The sequence below is a fragment of the Nyctereutes procyonoides genome, unplaced genomic scaffold (genome assembly GCF_905146905.1).
Source record: "Nyctereutes procyonoides isolate TBG_1078 unplaced genomic scaffold, NYPRO_anot_genome, whole genome shotgun sequence".
In the NCBI taxonomy this organism is placed as follows: Eukaryota; Metazoa; Chordata; class Mammalia; order Carnivora; family Canidae; genus Nyctereutes; species Nyctereutes procyonoides.
The window spans coordinates 1-26,916 of record NW_026575004.1 but is presented as its reverse complement, the minus strand read 5'-3'; the positions used below and the strand labels follow the sequence as shown (position 1 = coordinate 26,916).

Genomic DNA, 26,916 nt, shown 5'->3' with positions numbered 1-26,916 from the left:
TGTCAAGTGCTCATAAGAATATAAAAGAAACTAGAAAGATCACATGTGAATAAAGAATAAGGTCAAAAAGATATCTGCAACCCCATACTCACTGCAGCATTATTAACAATAGCTGAGACATAAAAACAACCTAAATGTCCATCAAAGGATGAATATAGAAAATGTGGTTTAAATAGCCTAACTGTGGAAGGAGCCTCGGAGTCCATCGAAAGATGAATGGATAAAGAAGATGTGGTTTATGTATACAATGGAATATTACTCAGCCATTAGAAACGACAAAAACCCATCATTTGCTTCAATGTGGATGGAACTGGAGGGTATTATGGTGAGTGAAATAAGTCAATCGAAGAAGGACAAACATTATATGGTCTCATTCATTTGGGGAATATAAAAAATAGTGAAAGGGAATAAAGGGGAAAGGAGGAAAAATGAGTGGGAAATATCAGAAAGGGAGACAGAACATGAAAGACTCCTAACTCTGGGAAATGAACTAGGGGTGGTGGAAGGGGAGGTGGGCAGGGGGTGGGGGTGACTGGGTGATGGGCACTGATGTGGGCACTTGACGGGATGAGCACTGGGTGTTATTCTATATGTTGACAAATTGAACACCAATAAAAAATAAATTAAAAAAAGAAAATGTGGTTTATGTGCACAAGTGCACACACACAGAAGAATATTATTCAGCCATGAAAAAGAAAGAAATCCTGCCAGTTTTGACAGCATGCACAGACCTTGAGAGTATTATATTAGGTGAAAATAAGTCAGACAGAGAAAAACAAATACTGTATGGTCTCACTTATATGTGAAATCTAAAAAACTTCAAAAAACTGAACTCATAGATATAGAGAGCAGATTGGTAGTTGCCAGAGGTGGAAGGTGGAGGGTGGATGAAATGGATAAAGGGAGTCAAAAGGTACAAGTATTCAGTAATAAAATAGAGAAGTCATGAGGATATAATGTACAGCATGGTGACTATAGTTAATGATACTTTATTGTATATTTGAAAGTTGCTAAGAGAGTAAATCTTAAAGTTCTCATTATGAGAAAAAACGGCATATATAGTTAAATCTATGAAAAACTAATAAAAATAATGCCCACATAAGAAAAAAAATATAACATTTTTCTCAAGAAAAGGACAAAAAGAGGTATATAACCAATATATAATCAGGATGAAATCTCTTAAAAACATTGAGGGTTTAGAAATACACAAAACTAAATAATATACATGGTTATAATGCTTAGAAAGACAACATTTGTGATAGCAAAAGGAAAACTTTGTACTGTAAAACATTTAAGTTCACCATGGAAAGAAATTTATTTTGGAGATTCATGACCAGAGACACTTTCACAAAATTCTTTGCTGTAGACAACTTTTTAAGATACGTCTTTTTCTGAATATTTCAAGTAATAAAATATAAAAATATCTTTCTGAAAAGTACAATTCCCCATGGAGGTAATAGATTAGATGACCTCATAAAGTCATTCTTTGGTCCTATGCAACATTCACACTCTTAAGAAATTCTAGATTCTCACTATTATAACTAAGAAGGGAAATATTATGAAAACTCTAAAGCATTTCTATTTTTTCACTCACCTGTATTTTTTAGCCAGATCATCCCTTTCTGCCTTCTGTTTGGCAAGCACATAATCCATAATCTCTTTTATCTCTAACATCTTTTCAATGCATTGTTCTGGAAACATGGTAATAAAAAGTCAGTTAATGATAGAAGAAAGACATCAAATGTTAAGTTTGATCACACAAAACTCAGCCTATTAATTTTAAAAAGCCATTATTAAAAAAATAATTTATTTTTTTAAATTTTTATTTATTTATGATAGTCACACACACACACACACACACAGAGAGAGAGAGAGAGAGAGAGAGGCAGAGACACAGGCAGAGGGAGAAGCAGGCTCCATGCACTGGGAGCCCAATGTGGGATTCGATCCTGGGTCTCCAGGATCGCGCCCTGGGCCAAAGGCAGGCGCTAAACCGCTGTGCCACCCAGGGATCCCTAAAAAAATAATTTAAAAATAAAATAAAATGCCATTATTTCCTTACCCTGTTCCCTACTATTAGTGGTCCAGATATATAAATCAAAACTCACTGAATTATGCCACCCTATGGAAGTACTCTGAATAGAGCAGGTTAGCCTGAGTTCTAATCCTGCTACTCCACTTAGCTCTGTGAACCTGGACAAGTCACATGACCTTTATAGTCACCTTCCTCATCTGTGAAATGAGGTTAGGAAAGGAAGATAAATAGGAAAATAAATATTTTGTTAAAATTATTTACTTTTTAAAATATAAAGGGCACACACTGTATAAACATTTCAAACAATATGAATGTTTACATAGAAGAAAAGTAAAAAGAAAGTATCCTACTCTCACCTTCTGTTACTCCTCTTTTTCATTTCACAAGAGACTACTGTTTATACTTTGGTAGCAGTGTATTTGTTGGTGTGTGTAAAAGTTTTTAGTATATTTATCTAATGGATTATTCAATGCATATTTATAGTATATGTAACTATATGTGTATGTATGCTATATTCATTATTAAATTTTTATTAATTCATAAATTTAATAATTTAATTTTAATAAAAAATAATTAAAATAAAATTAATAGTTAATTATTCATTAAACTATATTAGATGTATTTGTTAAGTGTATTATTCTTTTTTTAAATTTATTTATTCATGAGAGACACAGAGAGAAAGAGGCAGAGACACAGGCAGAGGGAGAAGAAGCAGGCTACATGCAGGGAGCCAGATGCAGGACTCGATCCCGGGTCTCCAGGATGACACCCTAGACAGAAGGCAGCGCTATACCACTGAGCCACCCGGGCTTCCCTAAGTGTATTATTCTAGATGTGTTTACCATATGTAACTATATATGTAGTTAGAAATAAAAAGCATGTTATCAGTTCTTGTCCTTTACACTTAACACTTATATAGAGCTGTATGATATCTCAGGTTACTTAAAGATCTATATAAAATTACTTTTACAATAATTACTTAAAATTTTCCTACTTTCTTCCTCTTCTTCCTAAGTAAAGGCATAATGACTTCCTTCACCGATCACAAATCCACAAGATTTACACATAAATGTCAATTACATCAGAATCCAATTCTCAGGTAGTAAATGGAAATGCTTAAATGAATACATTTAATACATTTAATTTCTGTTAAGCTATTTGTTATTTCACTTTTGGCTTTGTTTCTTAAGTTTTTTCCTAATAATTTTAGGCCAATGCATATTTTTCTAGATAATTTAACTAGATTTTAGACCAATGCATATTTTTCTAGATAATTTACTAGATAATTTCTAGATAATTTAACTAGAAAATCAGTGGTGGGAAATGACTGAAGTTCAGAGTAGGAATTTGTTCCAGAACCCCGCTTTGCAAATTAGACAAATGATATAAATGATTTGGTCAGTATAGAGTCAGTGTTCCCAGAGTAGTTTCTGTCTTATTAGTACTATGACTAAGGATTAATTCTGTATGATGCATGTGACAACAAAGGGGGGAAACTTGATCATTAAGAATTTAGATATAAATCTGTTTGGCATATTTGACATTTAATAAAAGATGTTTATAGTATCAATGTACCCTGTCACATTGGGTTTTTCTAACTGAATTTTAAATCAGAGGTAGAAATAACATTAGCATAGTAATGAAGAAGATTCTATATTTTTCTATAAAAAAGAACATAAAGAATTTTACATGTAAATTGATACTATATACATATCAGATACATTAATCAGTGGTATCTTGGAACCTAGAAATTGCCCTAATATGTGTAAGATTTTAATATATGATTATAAGGCATTAGAAAAGCAACGAGGATGACAGAAATTATTCAACAAATAAGAGGCAGAGTAGTAATATGGGGGGTGGGAGACTCTATTCTATCCTTGTTTTGTACCACATGTGGAAAAGAGATTTCAAATGAATAACAGAGTTAAAATGCTTAGGAAAAAATAATGTATGAAATGTTCAGACTAAACATTCTTATGGTCAGTTTATTTGAGGCACTAAAGATATCTGATATCAAAGTGAATGCAAGACATCTATAACAAAAACTCAAAGAGAAATGTACACAGTGGGATTCATTATTCTTAGATCCCTCAGCCAGATCAGAATACAGGGTGGTGAATTTGTAAAAATACTTCGGAGAGCTATTGCTCAAGTGGATGGGAATCTCATTCTGAGGAGCCAAGGTGAAAGGCGAGGAGATTTCTTTCCTTTATCTCAAGCCCAATGGGAGCAGCCTCTGAAGAGAGTAATAACTTTTTTTGGTGACAATGGACTCACATCCACTTCCTTCTTGAACATGTAGAGATTGAGACCCTGCAGAGCCAGCAAGACATTCGGACAGTTGGGGAAAGGGAAAGTTGCTCCTGTACTCAAAATTAACTATCCTCCCTTCTAATCACAGGTCCAAAGTGCCAGGATTCTGAGGACTTGGTGTGGAGGCCGCTCTGTGATCCTGACTATGATGGCTTTTCCCTGAAAGAAAGAGCCTGTGTAGGGTGGATTACCTAAAAAAAAATTAAAAAATAAAATTAAAAAATAAAAAAAAAGAGCGAGAGAGACTGAGAGGAGCCAGGGAAAGGAAAATGTACGCTGCCCTGCTATACTATAGGAGCCAGGTAGAAGTCTCAGAACAGCCTCAGAAAACTGCTCTGAAGAGACTAAGTTTTATTTATTTATTTTTTTAAATGACATTTCATTTTTTTATTTCTTAATTTATGATAGGCACACAGTGAGAGAGAGAGAGAGAGGCAGAGACACAGGCAGAGAGAGAAGCAGGCCCCATGCACCAGGAGCCCGACGTGGGATTCGATCCCGGGTCTCCAGGATCGCGCCCTGGGCCAAAGGCAGGCGCCAAACCGCTGCGCCACCCAGGGACCCCCCGAGACTAAGTTTTAGACATTTGCCAAAGACTGATGAAGTCAGTAACAGTCAGTATTGGGACACCTGGGTGGTTCAGTGGTTGGGCGTCTGCCTTTGGCTCAGGGCATGATCCCAGTTCAGGATGGAGTCCCACATCAGGCTCCATGTGGGGAGCCTGCTTCTCCCTCTGCCTGTGTCTCTGCTTCTCCCTTTTTGTGTCTCTCATGAATAAATAAATAAAATCTTAAAAAAAACAGTCAGTATTTAGTTACTAAACAAGAACTCAAGAGTCCCATTGCCTTACCTTTCTATCCTCCCTTAAAGAGGCAGTGAGACGAAAATAAAGGGATCCTGCTAGTCATTGTATTGGTTATAAAATTAAATTACAAAGCATAGGGATGGGGAGGGGAGAAAAATTTATCATCTTAAAAGCATTAAAAGGAAAAAGGCTGATATTTTACTATACAGAATTTGAAAATATATATACTTAAGCATAAATTAACACATTACACATAAAAAGACAGTTAAGCTGAAAAACATATTTGCAGCGATTATGGCAGGAAAGGGGTCAATAGCTTGATCATATAAAATGGCTCCAATTTATTAATAGACAAACAGGAACAACTTCACAAAAGCAGGAAATAAAACTAGAGAAAAAATACCACTAATAATCAAAAAGACAGGTGAATATATGAGGCATTTTTCTTATTACACTACTAAAATTAAATGAAAATACTGATGCTATTAGCAGTATAAAGGAAACAAACACTAATGTGTGTTGCTGAAAGTGTAAATTATTATCTAATACCTTATAAAACAATTTACCAATACAAATTATCAGGTTTTAAAGTGTTTATAAATTTTTGACCCAGTAGTTCCAATTCTGGTAATCCTTCCAAAGAAGATAATCCTAAATTCAGAAAGGTATATGCTAAAGATTAGCAAAAAATTGGAAAAATGTAAATGTTCAACAAAAAGGGAAAAATGAATTCCTGGAACATTTATAGAACAGGATACTATGCAAACCACTAAGAATAATGGGTATGGTGGAAAAATGTAAAATTGGCAAGTTTAGCATGATCCAAACTCTGTTTTTAATAATTTTATTGAGGTATAACTATGTAATTAAATTCTTAGAAAAAAATAAAGGAAATATATACAACAAAATATTGTGGTGAGACAGGATGTAATTTTAGCACATTTTTCTTCTTTATTATATTTTGAAGCGCATTTATATATACCCTTTTAATAAAAAAATTATAAAATTGGAAATTCACCTTAGGTGTATAAGATATTGTAAATACTAAATAAAATATATGAATTATTCACATTTGCTTTATAGTATAAATTATTTTGTATTATTTTCCTCAAAACATAACATGTACCATGTGTTAGGCCAAGATGAAAGGTAGAATGGGTATAATTTAAAAGGAAATAATTTTTTAAAGACTATATACAGTATGAGCTAGGACAAGAGATGAATTAATAGTTGTATCCTGTTACATGAAAGACTGATGACATTCTTCAAGTTATTTTTTAGCTAACTACTTTAACATTCAGATCTGCATCTTTCAGGAGCTAATTTCTATCTGTAAATCATAACTCAAGAAAACACAACTGTGACCTACCAAAGATTTGCAAATATTCACTGACATTTTGAGAAATTCAGATTATTAGGTCAGGGATCAAAGTCAAGTTTACCATTTTGAACCACTAGTGTTTTTTTAAAAAGGAAGACAGCTATCCACTAAGACATTTACTGGGTCTATCTGCTCATCTGAAAGGCATGAGGATTTGCCTTACTTGAGTCACAACGGTCTATTCCTTTTCTGATCTGTTTTTAAGGGTTTCGATAGCTGGGTGAAACTGAGGAGCTAAGTAGTAACATAATCTCATCTCTAGTCACTATCTTATGCTTTTTTTCCACATCTTCATCTAAACTTATCACCAGTAGTAGCTTATCTCTGACCATGGTTCTGAGTGTCTCTCATATTACTCATGCATGTTATACCTTAAGTCTCGAAATATCTTGATTAACAATTACACTAACCACTGGTTTGCATAAATGACTTCTGATGCTCATTCCTGGTACTTTCTTATCACATAAAAAAAAGGTTACTTTTCAGCCACTGTTAAGTAAGCTTTGATATAAGATATACCTTAAGAAGCTAAGGGAGCAATGACCTTGGATGTATGAAATAATCAAACTTGAGTATGGGTCCATATTTACCTGCATCTTCAGGGGTTCGTATTTCAAATTCTAGTAAATTTCCTTGTTTTTCTTCTATATCTTGTAGAATGGCACTGATGGCCTGATGCTATCAGATAAAAATATTAAAAACTTTATTATAAGAAGTAGATATTTCTCTCTGATATGCAATTGTCAAATGTACAGTAAAAGTGCCAAAGAAAGTGCTGCTAAAATGCTCATTTCACTTTATGTTCAAAATGTATTCATGTTTTGTTTAAACTTAACTGTATATATGTTATGCATTTGGGGGAACAAGTAAACTTAAATATTTTGATTTATGTTGCAGATCAACTCCTGGTAAATAGAATACAAGAGTAGCAACCATATAAAGAATCATAATTTCTTGGGGCACCTGGGTGGCTCAGTTGGTTAAGCTTCTACCTCCTGCTCAGGTACTGATCCCAGGGTCCTGGGATCAAGCTGTGAGTCAGGCCCTCTGCTCAGCAGGGAGTCTGCTTTTCCCTTTCACTCTCCCTCTGTGCTCTCTCTCTCACACATAAATAAATAAAATCTTTTTCAAAAACCAGAATTTCTCACTGACTTCTGTTATAATCATACCTGTAGGTGAAAAAAGAACAACTCAGTACATAATATTTAAAGATCATATATATGCAATAAGTTCACTTTAAGGTTTTATGACCATCACTGCACACTATTAAAATCTCACACATAATCTTAAAAATACAAAACACTACTCTCTTAAAAATTTACAAATGGGATTTAAGTCCCTCTCTATGCCCTTGTTGGTACTGACTGTCCTGCCTGGGATGTCTTCAATTTACTTTGCCCAGATCCATCCATCTCTTTGTTTTGAGAGATGTAATCATGGAATGGATTCTGGAACTAGACTGCTTGGGTGTGAATTCTGGCTTTACCTCTTCCTAGCTGGGTGGCTACAGCATATTACTTGTTCTCTTCTTACCTGAATAGAGTAACACATCTAAAGTGCTTAGGACAGTGCCAGCACAAAGTAAGAGCTCAATAAGTACTGCTTATTATCATATAAAACCCATTTCCTATGAAACTTCTAACTAATCTAATTCATATTCATTTCTCCTCTCTCAGCATTACTTAAGAATTTCAGGAGTTTATAATATAGCATTTATATATATATATAATATTATATATAATATATATAATGTTTTACACATTGTATTTCTCCATCAAAATAAAAAAATCTTATAGGCAGGAGCATAAATTTTGTATTTGTGAATGGTTTCCACACCATGGGATATATAGCTGGTGCTCAGTAAATGAAAACTGATAGACTGACTCATATCATCTATTCTTTAATACATTCTCAATACACGTTCATTTAAAAATGTGTTGGTCCTCAAAGCCTTCTAAAGTACATTGCCCTGAATTTTTACTTTGGCACCTACAAGGGACATGAAAAATGCACATAATAAAACCATCCAACTATGTGGAAAAGCTATATCAATGCTGTCATTTATGAAATGCATCAGAGCAGAACTATAAAATATGACTATGCAAAACAAACAGACAAAATAAAGTTTATCTCTTTTTTACACTGAATGGCTATAAAAGCAAACTAAAGGTCTGAACCTGAGCCCTGGCCAAGCCACTACCCAAAGGTCAGAATAAAGAAAACATTTTTTGGTGCTGATTGTCCATTTTGCTTTGCTCTTATTGTGGATGCATTCAGTCTTGGTACCATGGGCATTAACCTTAAATTCCACACAAGCTTTACCTTCTACCATGAAGGGGCAGCACAAACTTCCCTCCAAGATCCCCCTTCTTAGTCCTTATTTTGCTTGTTTATCTTTTTTAAAAAAACAGCACCAAAAAACCTAACCTAGAATATATCTTTGGAACAAGTAGCTTTAGACAGTTTATATATGCTTACAGAAGGACTCACTATAATTTTATTCCAAATTTCTTATCTTTACTATGGCAGGATCCTTTGCCCCTGACATCTCTCTTACAATTTTGTACAATATAGCAGTGGTTAGAAGCACAAGCTCTGTAGCCAGACTGCCTGGCATTGCTTTAATTCTGGTATTGCTACTTAACAGAAACGTAATTTTGGATTAGGTTACTTAACTGTTTTTACTTTAGCTTTCTCAACTGTAATAAGGAAGATAATGAAAATCACAGAATGCTCCCAGAAGGGTTATTATGAGGACTAAATGAGTTAACATAAGGACTTAGAGGACAGTTTATCATATAATAAGTACTCAGTGAATGCCAACTATTAGCATTATTACTCCATGTACACAGGTATAGAGAAGGAGGCTGCCAATATGCTGTGATCTGAAGGTGTTACAAAGCAGCAGCAAACTACCATAGTTTGCATCTGGCCATAAAGTTACCCTTCTCTCCAGTATGATTTGAAGTTTCCAACACTCAAAAGTTTACATTTATAAAAGAGTAACTGTTAATGACTTTAAAGACTTTGTATTTCTTGAGTTTTCCTCCTTTTCTAAAGTTGATTTTTTTCTTTTTTTAATTGTAGTTGACACATAATATTACATTAACTTCAGATGTACAACAGTAATTTGATGAGTTTATATGTTATATTATGTTCACCACAAGTATAGCTACTATCTTGCCACCAAACACCACTATTATAATATCACTGACTGTATTACTTACACTTATCTTTTATTCCTGTGACTTAATCATTTCATAACTGGAAACATACCTCTCACTCCCCTCACCCATTTTACTCATCCCTTTACCCAAAATCCGTTTTCTATAGACTCCTGTATCTCCACACTTTTTCCAAAGCTTGGCATGTGAAATGATATACATTACTACTGAAGCAAACACTCATATAGTCAATAACAACAGTAGTTTTTCCAAGATGTTCTCATCTTTACCTGAAAATATACCTTAAAGATACTTACGGTCAATATGGTGGGCTGAGCTAATATAGAACAACCTCTGCCCACTTCAAACACATGAAAATAGTAGACAAAATACAATAAATTTAAAAAAAAAGATTGTATGAGAGAGAGAGAGAGAGAGAGAGAGAGAACGAGTGGGGGAGGGGAAGAAGGAAAAGCAGACTTCCCGCTGAGCAGGGAGCCAGATGTAGAACTCAATCCCAGGACCCTGGGATCATGACCTGAGCCAAAGGCAGATGCTTAATCAACTGAACCACCCAGGTGCTCCAACTTTAAATATACACACACAAAAATGGAAAATGAATGAAAAACTCCCTGATGTCATAAATGCTATTGGAGCTATTGGTGGCCCAATGGGAATTTGGAACAAATATGGTATTGGGGCTAGGTTTTTAATGCACACAAAGAAACAAGAGTAATAAAGGTAGTGCATAAAGGTAGTGACCTTTAGGTCAAATAAAGGTTAGAAAAACTCTACTTGCCTCCATCCAAGGCTTTGGGTAGAAAATAAGAGACTCAAACCTATATCACAAATGTATGTAAGAACTACATTTATATAATTTGTGTGGTTCAGGAATCCAAACTGAGAAATTAGCATAAAAACTTGTGTGAAATAGGGCCCCAGCAGAGGAAATGTTCAGCACAAAGCCTAAGCACACCAAAATTCCCACAGTTATCAGTCTTCACTTAAATGAGATTACAATAAAAAATTAAAAACCACATAAAGAATCATGTTATCATGAAAAAGAATCAGGAAGAGACTTTAAAATTCCCTTTAAAAATGTTTGGATTTTTAAAAATACTATCAATATTATAAGAGCAGAAAAATCTTATTGTTATTTCATTCTTTCTTTAAAACAAAAATTTGAAAAGCAAACAGAATTTTTAGAAATAAAAAACACAGTCATTTAAATTAAAGGCTCAATGTATGGGTTAAATAGATTAGAAATATTTGAGGAGTTAAACAATGAATTGGGAGAGAGGGCAAAGGATATTCCACAGAATGTAGTGTGGATGGGATGCCTGGGTGGCTCAGTGGCTGAGCATCCACCTTTGGCTCAGGTTGTGATCCTGGGGTACTGGGATCGAGTCCCACATCAGGCTCCCCAAAGGGAGCCTGCTTCTTCCTCTACCTATGTCTCTGCTTTGCTCTGCCTTTCCCTCTGTGTCTCTCATGAAAAAGTGAATAAAATCTTTAAAAAAAAAAAGAACATAGTGTGGAGAGGTAGAGATGGAAAATATGAAGAAGATACTAAAAGACATGGAAACCGGTCTAACAGACATCTGAATAGAAGTTCCAAAACAGAAAAATACTGAATGGAGGAGGGGCAACTGTCAAAGGTATAAGAACAGAGAGAGTTCCTGAAATACAAATGAGAAACGTGCCTTCAGATTAAAGGAGCATTTCTAGGTCTGAGTATTTTTTTAATTTTTTTTATTTATTATTTATGATAGTCACAGAGAGAGAGAGAGAGAGAGAGAGAGAGGCAGAGACATAGGCAGAGGGAGAAGCAGACTCCATGCACCGGGAGCCCGACGTGGGATTTGATCCTGGGTCTCCAGGATCACGCCCTGGGCCAAAGGCAGGCACCAAACTGCTGCGCCACCCGGGGATCCCTAGGTCTGAGTATAATTAATAAAAATGCTCCACATTTAGATACAACTTAGTGAAACTGGAGTACATTAAAGCTCTAAGATTAAAAGACAGAGTATCTACAAGGGAATGACAATTAGATTGATGGCTGACTTTCTGTCCTTGACAACAGATACCAGGAAACAATGTAAAACATTTTTGAAGTGCTGAGGCAAATGCAATTTAGTTTGAATACCACTTAAAATGAAATATTTTGTTGATTAATAGTTTAGAATCAATGAATGACATATCTTCTTGACAGTGACTAACAGAAAGCATATAAGAAAAGTCTAAACTGGGATCCCTGGGTGGCGCAGCGGTTTGGCGCCTGCCTTTGGCCCAGGGCGCGATCCTGGAGAGCCTGGATCGAATCCCACGTCGGGCTCCCGGTGCATGGAGCCTGCTTCTCCCTCTGCCTGTGTCTCTGCCTCTCTCTCTCTCTCTCTCTCTCTCTCTCTGTGTGTGTGTGTGTGTGTGGGGGACTATCATAAATAAATAAAAATTAAAAAAAAGAAAAGAAAAGTCTAAACAACATAGTGTTTTTGGTGTTTTTTTTTTAAGATTTTATTTATTTATTTATGAGAGACCCAGACAGAGGCAAAGACACATGCAGAGAGAGAAGCAGGCTCTGTGCAGGAGCCTGATGCAGGACTCAATCCCAGGACCCCAGGATAACAACCTGAGCCAAGGCAGATGCTCAAACAAAGAGCCACCCAGATGCCCCTCAACAGTCTTATTCAAAATAATATTTAATTGGGGATGCTACTTTCTTAAGAAGTTAGTTTCTAGTAAGCTTTATGTTTTTCACAAGTTACACATACACATCTTAACTGACATTTTTACTGAGCAATTACTATGTTATTTGTGTAAAAATTCACTATTATATGAGGAGTTTCACATGCAGCAACCACTATCACTATAAACCATGTGAGATTCCAGGTTGGCTAACCCCAGTTGCTTTCCTCTTTTCTGCCTGGGTTCCAGGGTTTTTTCTACCTACTATGCATCCTAAAACTTCTTTGGAGGAGTGGGTGGGTGAAGATACAATATGATAGTGGCAGGCACCATGGGACAAGAAGTAACTAAAGAACATAACCAATAGAGAGATCCCCCCCTAAAATCAATAAAAAGCGTTCAACACCTCGGCATTTAATAGTGAAGCTTGCAAATTCCAAAGATAAAGAGATGATCCTTAAAGCAGCAAGAGACAAGAAATCCCAGACTTTGATGGGGAGGAGTATTAGGGTAACAGCAGACCTCTCCACAGAAACCTGGCAGGCCAGTAAGGGCTGGCAGGATATATTCAGGGTCCTAAATGAGAAGAACATGCAACCAAGAATACTTTATCCAGCAAGGCTCTCATTCAAAATGGAAGGAGAGATAAAGAGCTTCCTAGACAGGCAGGAACTGAAAGAATATGTGACCTCCAAACCAGCTCTGCAAGAAATTTTAAGGGGGACTCTTAAAATTCCCCTTTAAGAAGAAGTTCAATGGAACAATCCACAAAAACAAGGACTGAATAGATATCATGATGACACTAAGCTCATATCTTTCAATAGTAACTCTGAACGTGAACGGGCTTAATGACCCCATCAAAAGGCGCAGGGTTTCAGACTGGATAAGAAAGCAGGACCCATCTATTTGCTGTCTATAAGAGACTCATTTTAGACAGAAGGACACCTACAACCTGAAAATAAAAGGTTGGAGAACCATTTACCATTCAAATGGTCCTCAAAAGAAAGTAGGGGTAGCCATCCTCATATCAGATAAACTAAAATTTACCCCGAAGACTGTAGTGAGAGATGAAGAGGGACACTATATCATACTTAAAGGATCTATCCAACAAGAGGACTTAACAATCCTCAATATATATGGCCCGAATGTGGGAGCTGCCAAATATTTAAACCAATTAATAACCAAAGTGAAGAAATGCTTAGATAATAATACACTTATACTTGGTGACTTCAATCTAGCTCTTTCTACCCTCGATATGTCTTCTAAGCACAACATCTCCAAAGAAACGAGAGCTTTAAATGATACACTGGACCAGATGGATTTCACAGATATCTACAGAACTTTACATCCAAATGCAACTGAATACACATTCTTCTCAAGTGCACATGGAACTTTCTCCAGAATAGACCACATACTGGGTCACAAATCGGGTCTGAACGATACCAAAAGATTGGGATCATCCCCTGCATATTCTCGGACCATAATGCCTTGAAATTAGAACTAAATCACAACAAGAAGTTTGGAAGGACCTCAAACACGTAGAGGTTAAGGACCATCCTGCTAAAAGATGTAAGGGTCAACCAGAAAATTAAGGAAGAATTAAAAGATTCATGGAAACTAATGAGAATGAAGATACAACCATTCAAAATCATTGGGATGCAGCAAAAGCAGTCCTAAGGGGGAAATACATCGCAATACAAGCATCCATTCAAAAACTGGAAAGAACTCAAATACAAAAGCTAACTGTACACATAAAGGAGCTAGAGAAAAAACAGCAGATAGATCCTACACCCAGCAGAAGAAGAGAGTTAATTAAGATTCGAGCAGAACTCAAAGAAATAGAGACCAGAAGAACTGTGGAAAAGATCAACAAAACCAGGAGTTGGTTCTCTGAAAGAATTAATAAGATAGATAAACCATTAGCCAGCATTATTAATAAGAAGAGAGAGAAGACTCAAATTAATAAAATCATGAATGAGAAAGGAGACATCACTACCAACACCAAGGAAATACAAACGATTTTAAAAACATATTATGAACAGCTATAAGCCAATAAATTAGGCAATCTAGAAGAAATGGATGCATTCCTAGAAAGCCACTAACTACAAAAACTGGAACAGGAAGAAATAGAAAACCTGAACAGGCCAATAACCAGGGAGGAAATTGAAGCAGTCATCAAAAACCTCCCAAACACAAGAGTCCAGGGCCATATGGCTTCCCAGGGGAATTCTATCAAATGTTTAAAGAAGAAATCATACCTATTCTACTAAAGCTGTTTGGAAAGATAGAAAGAGATGGAGTACTTCCAAATGCATTCTATGAGGCCAGCATCACCTTAATTGCAAAACCAGACAAAGACCCCACGAAAAAGGAGAATTACAGACCAATATCCCTGATGAAATGGATGCAAAAATTCTCAACAAGATACTAGCCAATAGGTTCCAACAATACATTAAGAAAATTATTCATGATGACCAAGTAGGATTTATCCCCAGGACACAAGGCTGGTTCAACACTCGTAAAACAATCAATGTGATTCATCATATCAGCAGGAGAAAAACCAAGAACCATATGATCCTCTCATTAGATGCAGAGAAAGCATTTGACAAAATACAGCATCCATTCCTGATCAAAACTCTTCAGAGTGTAGGGATAGAGGGAACTTTCCTCAGCATCTTAAAAGCCATCTATGAAAAGCCCACAGCAAATATCATTCTCAATGGGGAAGCACTGGGAGCCTTTCCCCTAAGATCAGGAACAAGACAGGGATGTCCACTCTCACCACTACTATTCAACATAGTATTGGAAGTCCTAGCCTCAGCAATCAGACAACAAAAAGACATTAAAGGCATTCAAATTGGCAAAGAAGAAGTCAAACTCTCCCTCTTCGCCGATGACATGATACTCTACATAGAAAACCCAAAAGCCTCCACCCCAAGATTGCTAGAACTCATACAGCAATTTGGTAGCGTGGCAGGATACAAAATCAATGCCCAGAAATCAATGGCATTCCTATACACTAACAATGAGACTGAAGAAAGAGAAATTAAGGAGTCAATCCCATTGACAATTGCACCCAAAAGCGTAAGATACCTAGGAATAAACCTAACCAAAGAGGTAAAGGATCTATACCCTAAAAACTATAGAACACTTCTGAAAGAAATTGAGGAAGACACACAGAGATGGAAAAATATTCCATGCTCATGGATTGGTAGAATTAATATTGTGAAAATGTCAATGTTACCCAGCGCAATTTACACGTTTAATGCAATCCCTATCAAAATACCATGGACTTTCTTCAGAGAGTTAGAACAAATTATTGTAAGATTTGTGTGGAATCAGAAAAGACCCCGAATAGCCAGGGGAATTTTAAAAAAGAAAACCATAGCTGGGGGCATCACAATGCCAGATTTCAGGTTGTACTACAAAGCTGTGGTCATCAAGACAGTGTGGTACTGGCACAAAAACAGACACATAGATCAATGGAACAGAATAGAGAACCCAGAAGTGGACCCTCAACTTTATGATCAACTAATATTCGATAAAGGAGGAAAGCCTATCCACTGGAAGAAAGACAGTCTCTTCAATAAACGGTGCTGGGAAAATTTGACATCCACATACAGACGAATGAAACTAGACCACTCTCTTGCACCATACACAAAGATAAACTCAAAATGGATGAAAGATCTAAATGTGAGACAAGATTCCATCAAAATCCTAGAGGAGAACACAGGCAACACCCTTTCTGAACTCGGCCACAGTAACTTCTTGCAAGATACATCCACAAAGGCAAAAGAAACAAAAGCAAAAATGAACTATTGGGACTTCATCAAGATAAGAAGCCTTTGCACAGCAAAGGATACAGTCAACAAAACTAAAAGACAACATACAGAATGGGAGAAGATATTTGCAAATGCCGTATCAGATAAAGGGCTAGTTTCCAAGATCTATAAAGAACTTATTAAACTCAACACCAAAGAAACAAACAATCCAATCATGAAATGGGCAAAAGACATGAAGAGAAATCTCACAGAGGAAGACATAGACATGGCCAACATGCACATGAGAAAATGCTCTGCATCACTGGCCATCAGGGAAATACAAATCAAAACCACAATGAGATACCACCTCACACCAGTGAGAATGGGGAAAATTAACAAGGCAGGAAACCACAAATGTTGGAGAGGATGCGGAGAAAAGGGAACCCTCTTACACTGTTGGTGGGAATGTGAACTGGTGCAGCCACTCTGGAAAACTGTGTGGAGGTTCCTCAAAGAGTTAAAAATAGACCTGCCCTACGACCCAGCAATTGCACTTCTGGGGATTTACCCAAAGATACAGATGCAATGAAACGCCGGGACACCTGCACCCCGATGTTTCTAGCAGCAATGTCCACAATAGCCAAACTGTGGAAGGAGCCTCGGTGTCCATCGAAAGATGAATGGATAAAGAAGATGTGGTTTATGTATACAATGGAATATTACTCAGCCATTAGAAATGACAAATACCCACCACTTGCTTCAACGTGGATGGAACTGGAGGGTATTATGCTGAGTGGAAGGAGTCAATCGGAGAAGGACAGTGTATGTTCTCATTCATTTGGGGAATATAAATAATAGTGAAAGGGAAAATAAGGGAAGGGTGAAGAAATGTGTGGGAAATATCAGAAAGGGAGATAGAACATAAAAACTCCTAACTCTGGGAAACGAACTAGGGGTGGTGGAAGGGGAGGAGGGCGGGGGGGTGGGGGTGAATGGGTGACGGGCACTGAGGGGGGCACTTGACGGGATTAGCACTTGGTGTTATTCTGTATGTTGGTAAATTGAGCACCAATAAAAAATTAATTTATTAAAAAAATAAATGCTGACTCAGAGAAGGTGAAAAAAGAAAAGAACATAACGTAGTTTTAAAGAATAGCAGCTAATTCATAATTCTATATTCAATTCAGATAAGTGAATCAATTACATGACGTATTTTCTTGGCTCATTAACTATATTATTTTCTTGTTACAAAAAATATTTTCAACCTGTGTGTCCTTAAAATGGAAAGAGTATCAGCAATAACCAATGGCTAGCTGGCCCAAAGAATGATACTATCTAAAGCAAAAAATGAAAGGATTTCAACTTCACTCACCACAGGATAGCTTTCTCTTCTTTTTTCTCTTTGTGAAAGAAAAGGTGGATCAACAGTGTTGCAGTCATCACAAAAACACCACTTATGCCTTTTTGGTTGAACAGCTGGAATTTTGACTTTAAGAATTAAAATTAGAAAATACAATAATGTAGCTTCATCTTACCAATTTTAATGGTGACAAGAATAGAAGGAATAAATTAAGTCTACAATTACTATAATATCTTAATGTTCAGCATCTCATTATTATTACTATCAACTGACTGATTACAGCTAACATCTACCAAAAACTTATCACACATTGAATGTCAAACTCTTTTCCTTATTTAATCTTATTTAATCTTCATATAACCCCTGTAAGATAGGTAGTTTATTCTATCCATTTTACAGAAGAGGAGAATGAAGCTTAGTGGGATTTGGGAAGTTTCCTTCAAGTCACATAGCAGTACTGAAACCAGATCTGATTCCAAAATCCATGCTCTTAATCATTATGCCTACAATTCATTGTCTCTCATCCTTTTCCCATTCTGGGTTCCCTTTCTTCATATAAGTATTGTACCCTACATCCCTCATCCCTTTAGGGTACCTGACCAAGGAAATGTATACACAAGAAACAACAGACAGGTGGGAATAGATATATAGCACTTCACAACAGAGTGCCCAATAATTCCAAATATGGCTGTGGAGAGGGAGAAAGACATGCCTGGGGCTCTAAGAAAGGCCCTGACCCTATAAACTTACTATACAGTAGCACACAATGAAAAGAGGAACCTTGTATCAGTCTTGACTTTGACCTACATGTGCTCTTACTCACTAGTAATATATGAGACAGTGATTATCTTTAGCTCTGACCAATAATATCAGTAACATAATTCTTCTCTTGAAAAACAACTGGTAAGGATAGTGGTAGGCTAGGGGAAAACTGTGTAATGGGGATTCTTTCCCCAATTATTCCACCTCATAGGGAGAAGGAGCAGGTATGTTCCTGGGTTTCTCTAATGAGTCAAGGCTCATGCAGAAAAGAACAGAAAAGGAAGAACAACTCACTCTCCTCAACACTTAATAAATTGTGTTTAACTGTTTTCTGGTTGACCTTCCCACAAGACTCGAAGTTCCTCATGGGCAAGTACCTAGTTTGCTTGGCAGGTGCTTAACAAATGTGTTTTCTATATTAGTGTTCACAACATGCTTATTTCTTATATATAGTTCACTATATTATTTAAATGCAAACTATTTTTTTAAAATGGTTCATAAAATTTTGCCCTGCTATAAATTACCTTGAAATATTTTTATACTCTATTTACACATACACATATAAGTATATTTGCTTATTAACAAATTCATATTCTAGCATCAAACGTTAGATTATTGAAAAGTTGGCATCGGTCCAACTTTCACATACACCACTATAAATTTTGAAGTAACGGAATCTTAATTGCAAAGACTTTCGTATAATATCAACCTTTTCTGGCCTTACTAACAGTAAGCCAATCTGTGTGGTTTCAGTTAAATCTCTATCACAGACTCAATGGTAAAGATTAATAATTGTTTAATGAATAATATGGGCTCCATTTCAACATGTAATTCCAATCCAATAGGATCATATGGTATATAAATTAAACCATGTTTGGAAATGCCAAGTTCCAAAAATAAAAAATGCTTTTCAAGAGTTTAGTAAGCACACAAAACATTTACCCCAGTTATGAAACAATTTACACTACAAATCTGAAGATTTATTTTTCTAAGCAGAGGTATGTATACACTTGTATAAGAGAGCAAGCAATACTGACATACATACCAGTGACTGTAGCATTACTTTCATTTCTATTATCAGTCTCAATTGCACCAAAAGATATCAGTAGCTCTTTCATTTTTTCATTATCTGCTTCATCCAAAGCAGTTTTCTGTTTTTGATTCTTTTGATTTGGGTTTGCTCCATGTGGTAGTAGAATCTCAGCTGCCTACAAGGTATTTTTCCAAAGTTATCCCTACAGACACCTAAGATCAATAATTTCTGCTTTCATTATAATACACCACTATTAAAAGTTATCAAAGTATTAAAAGTTATCAAAAGAAGTTTCAAATGCTAGCCAAGAAAATTTTTTATTAAATTTTATATGAAAGCTATAAAATAATTTAATGATTTGGCCTGACCTGTCCTCAAGAAGAACCAAACAATGACATGAAAATACCGGAGATGCTGCCTTCATTGCAGTTAAGAAGCACACACAGGTAGAATGATATACAAGACTGACTCTATCTCTTTAACAGAGCCCTTGTCCTTTCCTCCAACCTGCATCACTATATTTTAGGTATGTTACTTGTTCAAGAAGTTTAATGAGCTAGCTTGAAAATCCAATGACCCTTCTAATAGTATCTGAATATATTTGTTATGTGTCCTAAATAAGTGAATTATATGCACAGAATCTTAAAGGTAAAAAGAAATTTAGAAATAATCTACTCCAACCTGATCATCTTACAGAAGAGGAAACTGAGGTCAAAGAGGTTGTAACATTGGGTGGGGGATGGTTTCTAACATAAATAAGGTTTCTCTGAATAACTCAAAGCTGTTATATATTGGGAGTTTGTAAATGATCAAAGTTAAAGATGTTACTAATTAGCTATGGTAGAAGTCAACTAGTGAAAAACAGCCAATGATTCCATCTGTGTGAGTCAAGTAAGGGACTCAAATCACTGAAAAACCGGAGTAGAAAAACATGGTCAGGATTTTGTTTAAAATAGAGATATGCTCTGTGTTAGTGGCTTATCTTTTCTCCTTATGTCCAGGTATGGAGAAGCAGAGAAATTTAGGAGTAAATGGGCCAATGAAGATGATAAGGATAGCCCCTCATTTATCCCATCAGCCCAGAGTTCGCACAAGAGAAATTAGCTTAAGAGAAAATATGTTTGTTTTAAAATCAAGCATACAAAACTCATTCCTGCTACCTACTAGCTATGTCCTTGAGCAAGTTATTTACCATTTGAACCTCATTTTTATCACCTAAAAGAACTAAATGTGAGCCTCTGTCAAACACCATATTCATAATGGATTATTTTTTAATAAATTTATTTTTTATTGGTGTTCAATTTGTCAACATACAGAATAACACCCAGTGCTCATCCTGTCAAGTGCCCATCTCAGTGCCCGCCACCCAGTGACCCCCACCCCCCGCCCACCTCCCCTTCCACCACCCCTAATGGATTCTTTTTTTTTCCCCTAATGGATTCTTAATGAAAGTCCCCTAAGCCCCCTTTTTCTCTAGAGGAGTAAAAAGACCAACTTAAGTAATGAGGGACAGTGGATAATAAATAGCATATGAAGAAAGTCTCCAACAAAGATTTTTGATAAAAACTTACTGAAGTCTGAGTAAAGGTATTTTGTTTTGTTTTTTAAAAGAGGGAGTGAGTGGGCAGCAGGGGGTGGCTCAGCAGTTTGGTGCCGCCTTCAGCCCAGGGTGTGATCCTGGAGACCCGGGATTAAGTCCCACATCAGGCTCCCTGCATGGAGCCTGCTTCTCCCTCTGCCTGTGTCTCTGCCTCTCTCTCTCTCTCTCTGGTCTCTCATGAATAAATAAATAAAATCTTTACTATATATTTGGGAGGAAGAAAGGTAGTTTTTTTGTTGTTGTTCTTTAACAAAGGAAGCTTTTCTGGACTTAAAAATTACACTATATTAATAATGACTATTTTGTGTGTTAAGATGAGGCCTTCCTACAGGAAGGCTTTGACCTTTAATGTGTTAACATGGACTCATTTAATATATTAGTTTGGAAGACACAGAGAACTCAGCTCAGATGGAATAGGACCCTGAACAGCTGTTTCCGTAAGGGTCATGCGTAGGCAAAAGTGTAAGAGAATAGCAACAGCACAAAAAGGCACTTAGCAGGCAAGGCGAAAGCTATAGTTGGGAGAGAGTTCCAGGTAACATGATGGGGTAGACCTAAGGAACAAAGAATATGACAAAAATTAGGTGACCAAGAAGTAGGCCCCTTGCCTTTTTTTTTTTTTATAATCAGCTTTACTGGAGTAATCACTACTATAACCATGACTCAGAAACATTCCATCATTATAAAAAAATCCATATATTTCCATTTCAAAACCAGACAAAGACCCCACCAAAAAGGAGAATTATAGATCAATATCCCTGATGAACTCAGATGCAAAAATTCTCAACAAGAAACTAGCCAATAGGATCCAATAGTACATTAAGAAGATTATTCACCATGACCAAGTGGGATTTATCCCGGGATGCAAGGCTGGTTCAAAATGAGAAGCAATCAACATGAGAGATCACATCAACAAGAGAAAAAACAAGAACCATATGATCCTCTCATTAGATGCAGAGAAAGTATTTGACAAAATACAGCATCCATGCCTGATCAAAACTCTTCAGAGTGTAGGGATAGAGGGAACATTCCTCAACATCTTAAAAGCCATCTACGAAAAGCCCACAGCAAATATCATTCTCAATGGGGAAGCACTGGGAGCCTTTCCCCTAAGATCAGGAACATGACAGGGATGTCCACTCTCACCACTGCTATTCAACATAGTACTGGAAGTCCTAGCCCTAGCAGTCAGACAACAAAAGGAAATAGAAGGCATTCAAATTGGCAAAAAAGAAGTCAAACTCTCCCTCTTCGCAGATGACATGATAGTGTACATAGAAAACCCAAAAGACGCCACTCCAAGATTGCTAGAACTCATACAGCAGTGTGGCAGGATACAAAATCAATGCCCAGAAATCAGTGGCACTTCTATACACTAACAATGAGACTGAAGAAAGAGAAATGAAGGAGCAAATGCCACTGACAATTTCACCCAAAAGAATAAGATACCTAGGAATAAACCTAACCAAAGAGGTAAAGGATCTATACCCTAAAAACTACAGAACACTTCTGAAAGAAATTGAGGAAGACACAAAGAGATGAAAAAATATTCCATGCTCGGGCAGCCCCAGTGGCGCAGCGGTTTAGCGCCGCTTGCAGCCCGGGGTGTGATCCTGGAGACCCAGGATCGAGTCCCGCATTGGGTTCCCTGCATGGAGCCTGCTTCTCCTTCTGCCTGTGTCTCTGCCTCTCTCTCTCTGTGTCTCTCATGAATAAATAAATAAAATATTAAAAAAATATTCCATGCTCATGGATTGGAAGAATTAATATTGTGAAAATATCAATGTTACCAAGGGCAATTAACACATTTAATGCAATCCCTATCAAAATACCATGACTTTCTTCAGAGACTTGGAACAAATAATCTTAAGATTTGTATGGAATCAGAAAAGACCCAGAATAGCCAGGGGAATACTTTTTTAAAAAATAATAAATTTATTTCTTATTGGTGTTCAATTTGCCAACATACAGAATAACATCCAGTGCTCATCCCATCAAGTGCCCCCCTCAGTGCCCGTCACCCATTCACCCCCACTCCCTGTCCTCCTCCCCTTCCACCACCCCTAGCTCGTTTCCCAGAGTTAGGAGTCTTTATGTTCTGTCTCCCTTTCTGATATTTCCTACCCATTTCTTCTCCCTTCCCTTCTATTCATAGCCAGGGGAATACTGAAAAAGAAAACCAGAGCCGGGGGCATCACAATGCTGGATTTCAGGTTGTACTACAAAGCTGTGATCATCAAGACAGTACCATAAGATTTTATGGTACTGGCATAAAAACAGACACATTGATCAATGGGACAGAATAGAGAACCCAGAAATGGGCCCTCAACTCTATGGCCAACTAATATTTGACAAAGCAGGAAAAACTATCCACTGGAAAAAGGACAGTCTCTTCAATAAATGGTGCTGGGAATATTGGACCGCCATGTGCGGAACAATGAAACTAGATCATTCTCTTACACCAGACACAAAGATAAACTCAAATGGATGAAAGATCTAAATGTGATATAAGAATCCATCAAAATCCTAGAGGAGAACACAGGAAACAGCCTTTTTTACCTTGGCCACAGCAACGTCTTGCAAGACACATCCATGAAGGCAAGGGAAACAAAAGCAAAAATGAACTATTGGGGCTTAATCAAGATAAAAAGCTTCTGCACAGCAAAAGAAACAGTCAACAAAACTAAAAGACAACCTACAGAATGGGAGAAGATATTTGCAAACGACATATCAGATAAAGGGCTAGTATTCAAAACCTATGAAAAACTTATTAAACTCACAGCAAAGAAACAAACAACCCAATCATGAAATGGGCAAAAGACATGAACAGAAATTTCACCAAAGACATACACATGGCCAACAGCACATGAGAAAATGTTCCAAACACCAATAAAAAAATAAATTTATAATAAAAAAAAGAAAATGTTCTGCATCATTCGCCATCAGCAAAATATAAATCAAAAACACAATGAGAAAACAAATGAAAAAACTCTGGATGATAGCCCACTCATCTGGCATTACTATTATTATTATTTTTTTAAGTAGGCTCCATAACCAGGATGGAGCCCAGTCTAGGGCTTGAACTCATGACCCTGAGATCAAGACCTGAGCTGAGATCAAGTGTGAGACATTTAACTGGTAGAGCCACTCAGGTGCCCCTTTCTGATATTCTTCTTCTTCTTTTTTTAAGATTTTATTTATTTATTTATTTATTCATTTATTCATTCATTCATTCATTCATTCATGAGAGACACACAGAGAGAGGCAGAGACACCGGCAGAGGGAGAAGTAGGCTCCATGCAGGGAGCCTGATGTGGGACTTGATCCTGGGACTCTGGGATCATGACTTGAGCCCACCTGCCCGAAGGCAGAGAAGTTTAACTACTGAGCCACCCAGGCATCCTGAGGAATCACTTTAATGCTCAGTTTAAAATATCTTCATTTTCTTCACTTGTTTCTCTAAGAAAAAGTAATAGGAACCCAATCTGATGTGCATTGTACCTTTAAATGAGTGTTGGCAGCAGCATCATGTAAGGGAAGAATCCCATCTAGTTTTTCAAAATTAACATTAGCACCAGCTTTTAACAACTCTACAATTCTATCATGAGATCTCTTAGTAGATGTCTTATGAAGTGGTGTCCAACCTAAAAAAGGAAAAAAGAACAAAACAAGCTGCTGCTTACAAACCAACATTCATTAATATCTTCATTATTAAGGTAATTTGCACTATTGCAATGAGTACCTATATTGATTCAAATATACATACTAAGTATTTACAAGAAATAATATTGAAAACCATGGCCCTAAAATGTTTCAATTTTTAAAACAAACCAATCTCATCAAAAAGATTGGTTGATCCAAGTGCCAAAACAGAAGACCCACAGAACATAAAATATAATGGGACTAGAGTAAATAAAAATCATGTCAATTTGTTTCATCTTAGATATTAAAATAGAGTAAGATCTAGTCTGTCTTCCCTATCTGTATCACTGCATTGTCACATATCTCTTCAAAATGACATAGAATGCCTGAAATCAATATTTGAGATTTTCCCTCTGTTAAGACCTCACATATGACTTTCTCGTGCTTGAGCAAAATATTAGAAGATGAATTTAAAAATGGAGGCTGAAAATAAAAATAAGGAAAGAGACAACAAATAGTGTAAAGAGAGGAGAAAGAGAGGGAACAGGGAAATGAAAAAAAAAAACTGACATTTTCTCCAAAGCAAGAGAATAGTATTAAGATCTCCAAGGAAAAGACCTAAATAAAGCTCTCCTTACTCTCCAATATGTATACTCCCTCTGAATGCTCCCACATGTAAGTTAAAAACTATTTCAGAGGAGGTTATTTTAGCAATTGGTGAAAACCACGATGAACTTAACTATTAATTAAATGATATATTATTAAGACAGTTCAAAGTTAGCAGCCAGGATCAAAACTGGGGTAGGGTGGATGAAATGTGGATTTCAGGGAGTTCAAGTTATAAACACAATGAAAATTTCAAGAATCCAAACCTGCATTGTCTTTTAGATTCACATCTGCTTCAGATTCTATTGGAGCCTTCACCAGAGACAAAGTTCCTCTTCTGGCAGCCAAATGAAGCCGGCGCTCCCCTCGGGCACGCCTCTTATTGATCCCAGCTGTCTTCATTTCTGTAAATTTGCCAAGCAAAACTGAGACTACTTTTCTGCTAAATGCTGATCATTACAAAGGAGCTTAGAAAGTACACAGCAACTTCCTCAAAATATCCTAAGTAGGATACACTATACAAAACATACATCAACATCATTATTGCTATTGCTGTTTTAAAATACAACTTGTGAGGGACACCTGGGTGGCTCAGCGGTTGAGTGTCTGCCTTCTGCTCAGGGTGTAATCCCTGGATCTGGGATCGAGTCCCCCATCGGGCTCCTTTCATGGAGCCTGCTTCTCCTCTCTTCCTGTGTCTCTACTTCTCTCTCTCTCTGTGTCTGTCTCTCATGAATAAATAAATCTTTAAAAATATATATATAACTTGTGAAGGAATTGCAGAGCATCTAAGCACATTACTTTGAATTCATTCTAACAGCTGCTTAGTCACTCTATCATAAGTTTGATTAAAACAAACTTGCTTCAATTTTACCCTCATTTCACTCTTAATAGTCCTTTAACAATGGATAAAATTTTTCTTAAAACAACCTGTGATTTTATAAAACTCTTCTTTATAGCTCTTATCTATGTCAATATGTGTATTTCTGAACACAAAAGACACCAAAAACCGAACCAAGGCCCATTACATTCTTTCTTTCATAAATCATGCAGTACACAACATCATTACCCAAAGATTCTTTAAAAAATCTTTTCCTTGCACCACAACTTAGAGAGAATTAAGCTGGATCTAAAAAAAAATGGACCATGTTTTCCCCTCAATTTCTTTCCCAAACCATGCTAAAATGATAGTAAAGGATTTTTTTTAACACCATAAAAAATAGAAGAGGACACAGAGAGGACAAAGACTTCAATAACTTTTTGGGAACTGGAAAATCACTAATGAAGAAGAGTTAACTGCCTTGATAAAGTAGAGGAAATGCCTCAACCCAAATTCCTGCAAAAATAATTAGAGAGGAAGAAGATCTCCCTGTATCCAGCACCTGGGGGTATCAAGCATGGTGAAAGGCAGCCTGCATGGAACTGGGTAAAAATATGGAGATTGACTGAAAGTTTATAGAGAGAAGTTGGGACCCCAAGTTCCCTTCACCCAACGCTGAATTGTCTGGCAACCATTGCTCTTACTCAAAGTCCCCATCTCCAAGCCAGGAAACTAAAGGTTTATTTTCTGTAGAAACCACATCAGAAAAGCTTCAGAGTGAGACAGAAGGCAAAGTAGAGGATTAGTGTGATCAAACAGAAAAAAATATTTATTTTTAATAAATAATCCTCAAATGTAGTCCCAAATTAGCAGTGTATGACCTGGGAAACTTGTTAGAAATGCTAATTCTCCAGCCCACCTCACAAGCCTACTGTGGAAAGCAGAC

The 26,916-nt window shown here is 36.6% G+C and overlaps 1 protein-coding gene across 1 annotated transcript in view; it reads right to left on the bottom strand.

Annotated features, from left to right (window-relative positions):
• Nucleotides 1–25,552, bottom strand: part of LOC129515320 (ankyrin repeat domain-containing protein 31-like) — a 59,466-nt gene extending 33,914 nt beyond the window's left edge. Inside the window, exons 1-6 of the mRNA XM_055334210.1 lie at nucleotides 25,417–25,552; nucleotides 24,404–24,546; nucleotides 19,315–19,477; nucleotides 17,520–17,635; nucleotides 7,128–7,215; nucleotides 1,595–1,691 (exon numbers count right to left, since the gene is read on the bottom strand). Coding sequence (XP_055190185.1) covers nucleotides 1,595–1,691; nucleotides 7,128–7,215; nucleotides 17,520–17,635; nucleotides 19,315–19,477; nucleotides 24,404–24,546; nucleotides 25,417–25,552 — 743 coding nt within the window. The remainder of the gene's footprint in view (nucleotides 1–1,594; nucleotides 1,692–7,127; nucleotides 7,216–17,519; nucleotides 17,636–19,314; nucleotides 19,478–24,403; nucleotides 24,547–25,416) is intronic.
• Between the last annotated feature and the right edge of the window lie 1,364 nt (nucleotides 25,553–26,916).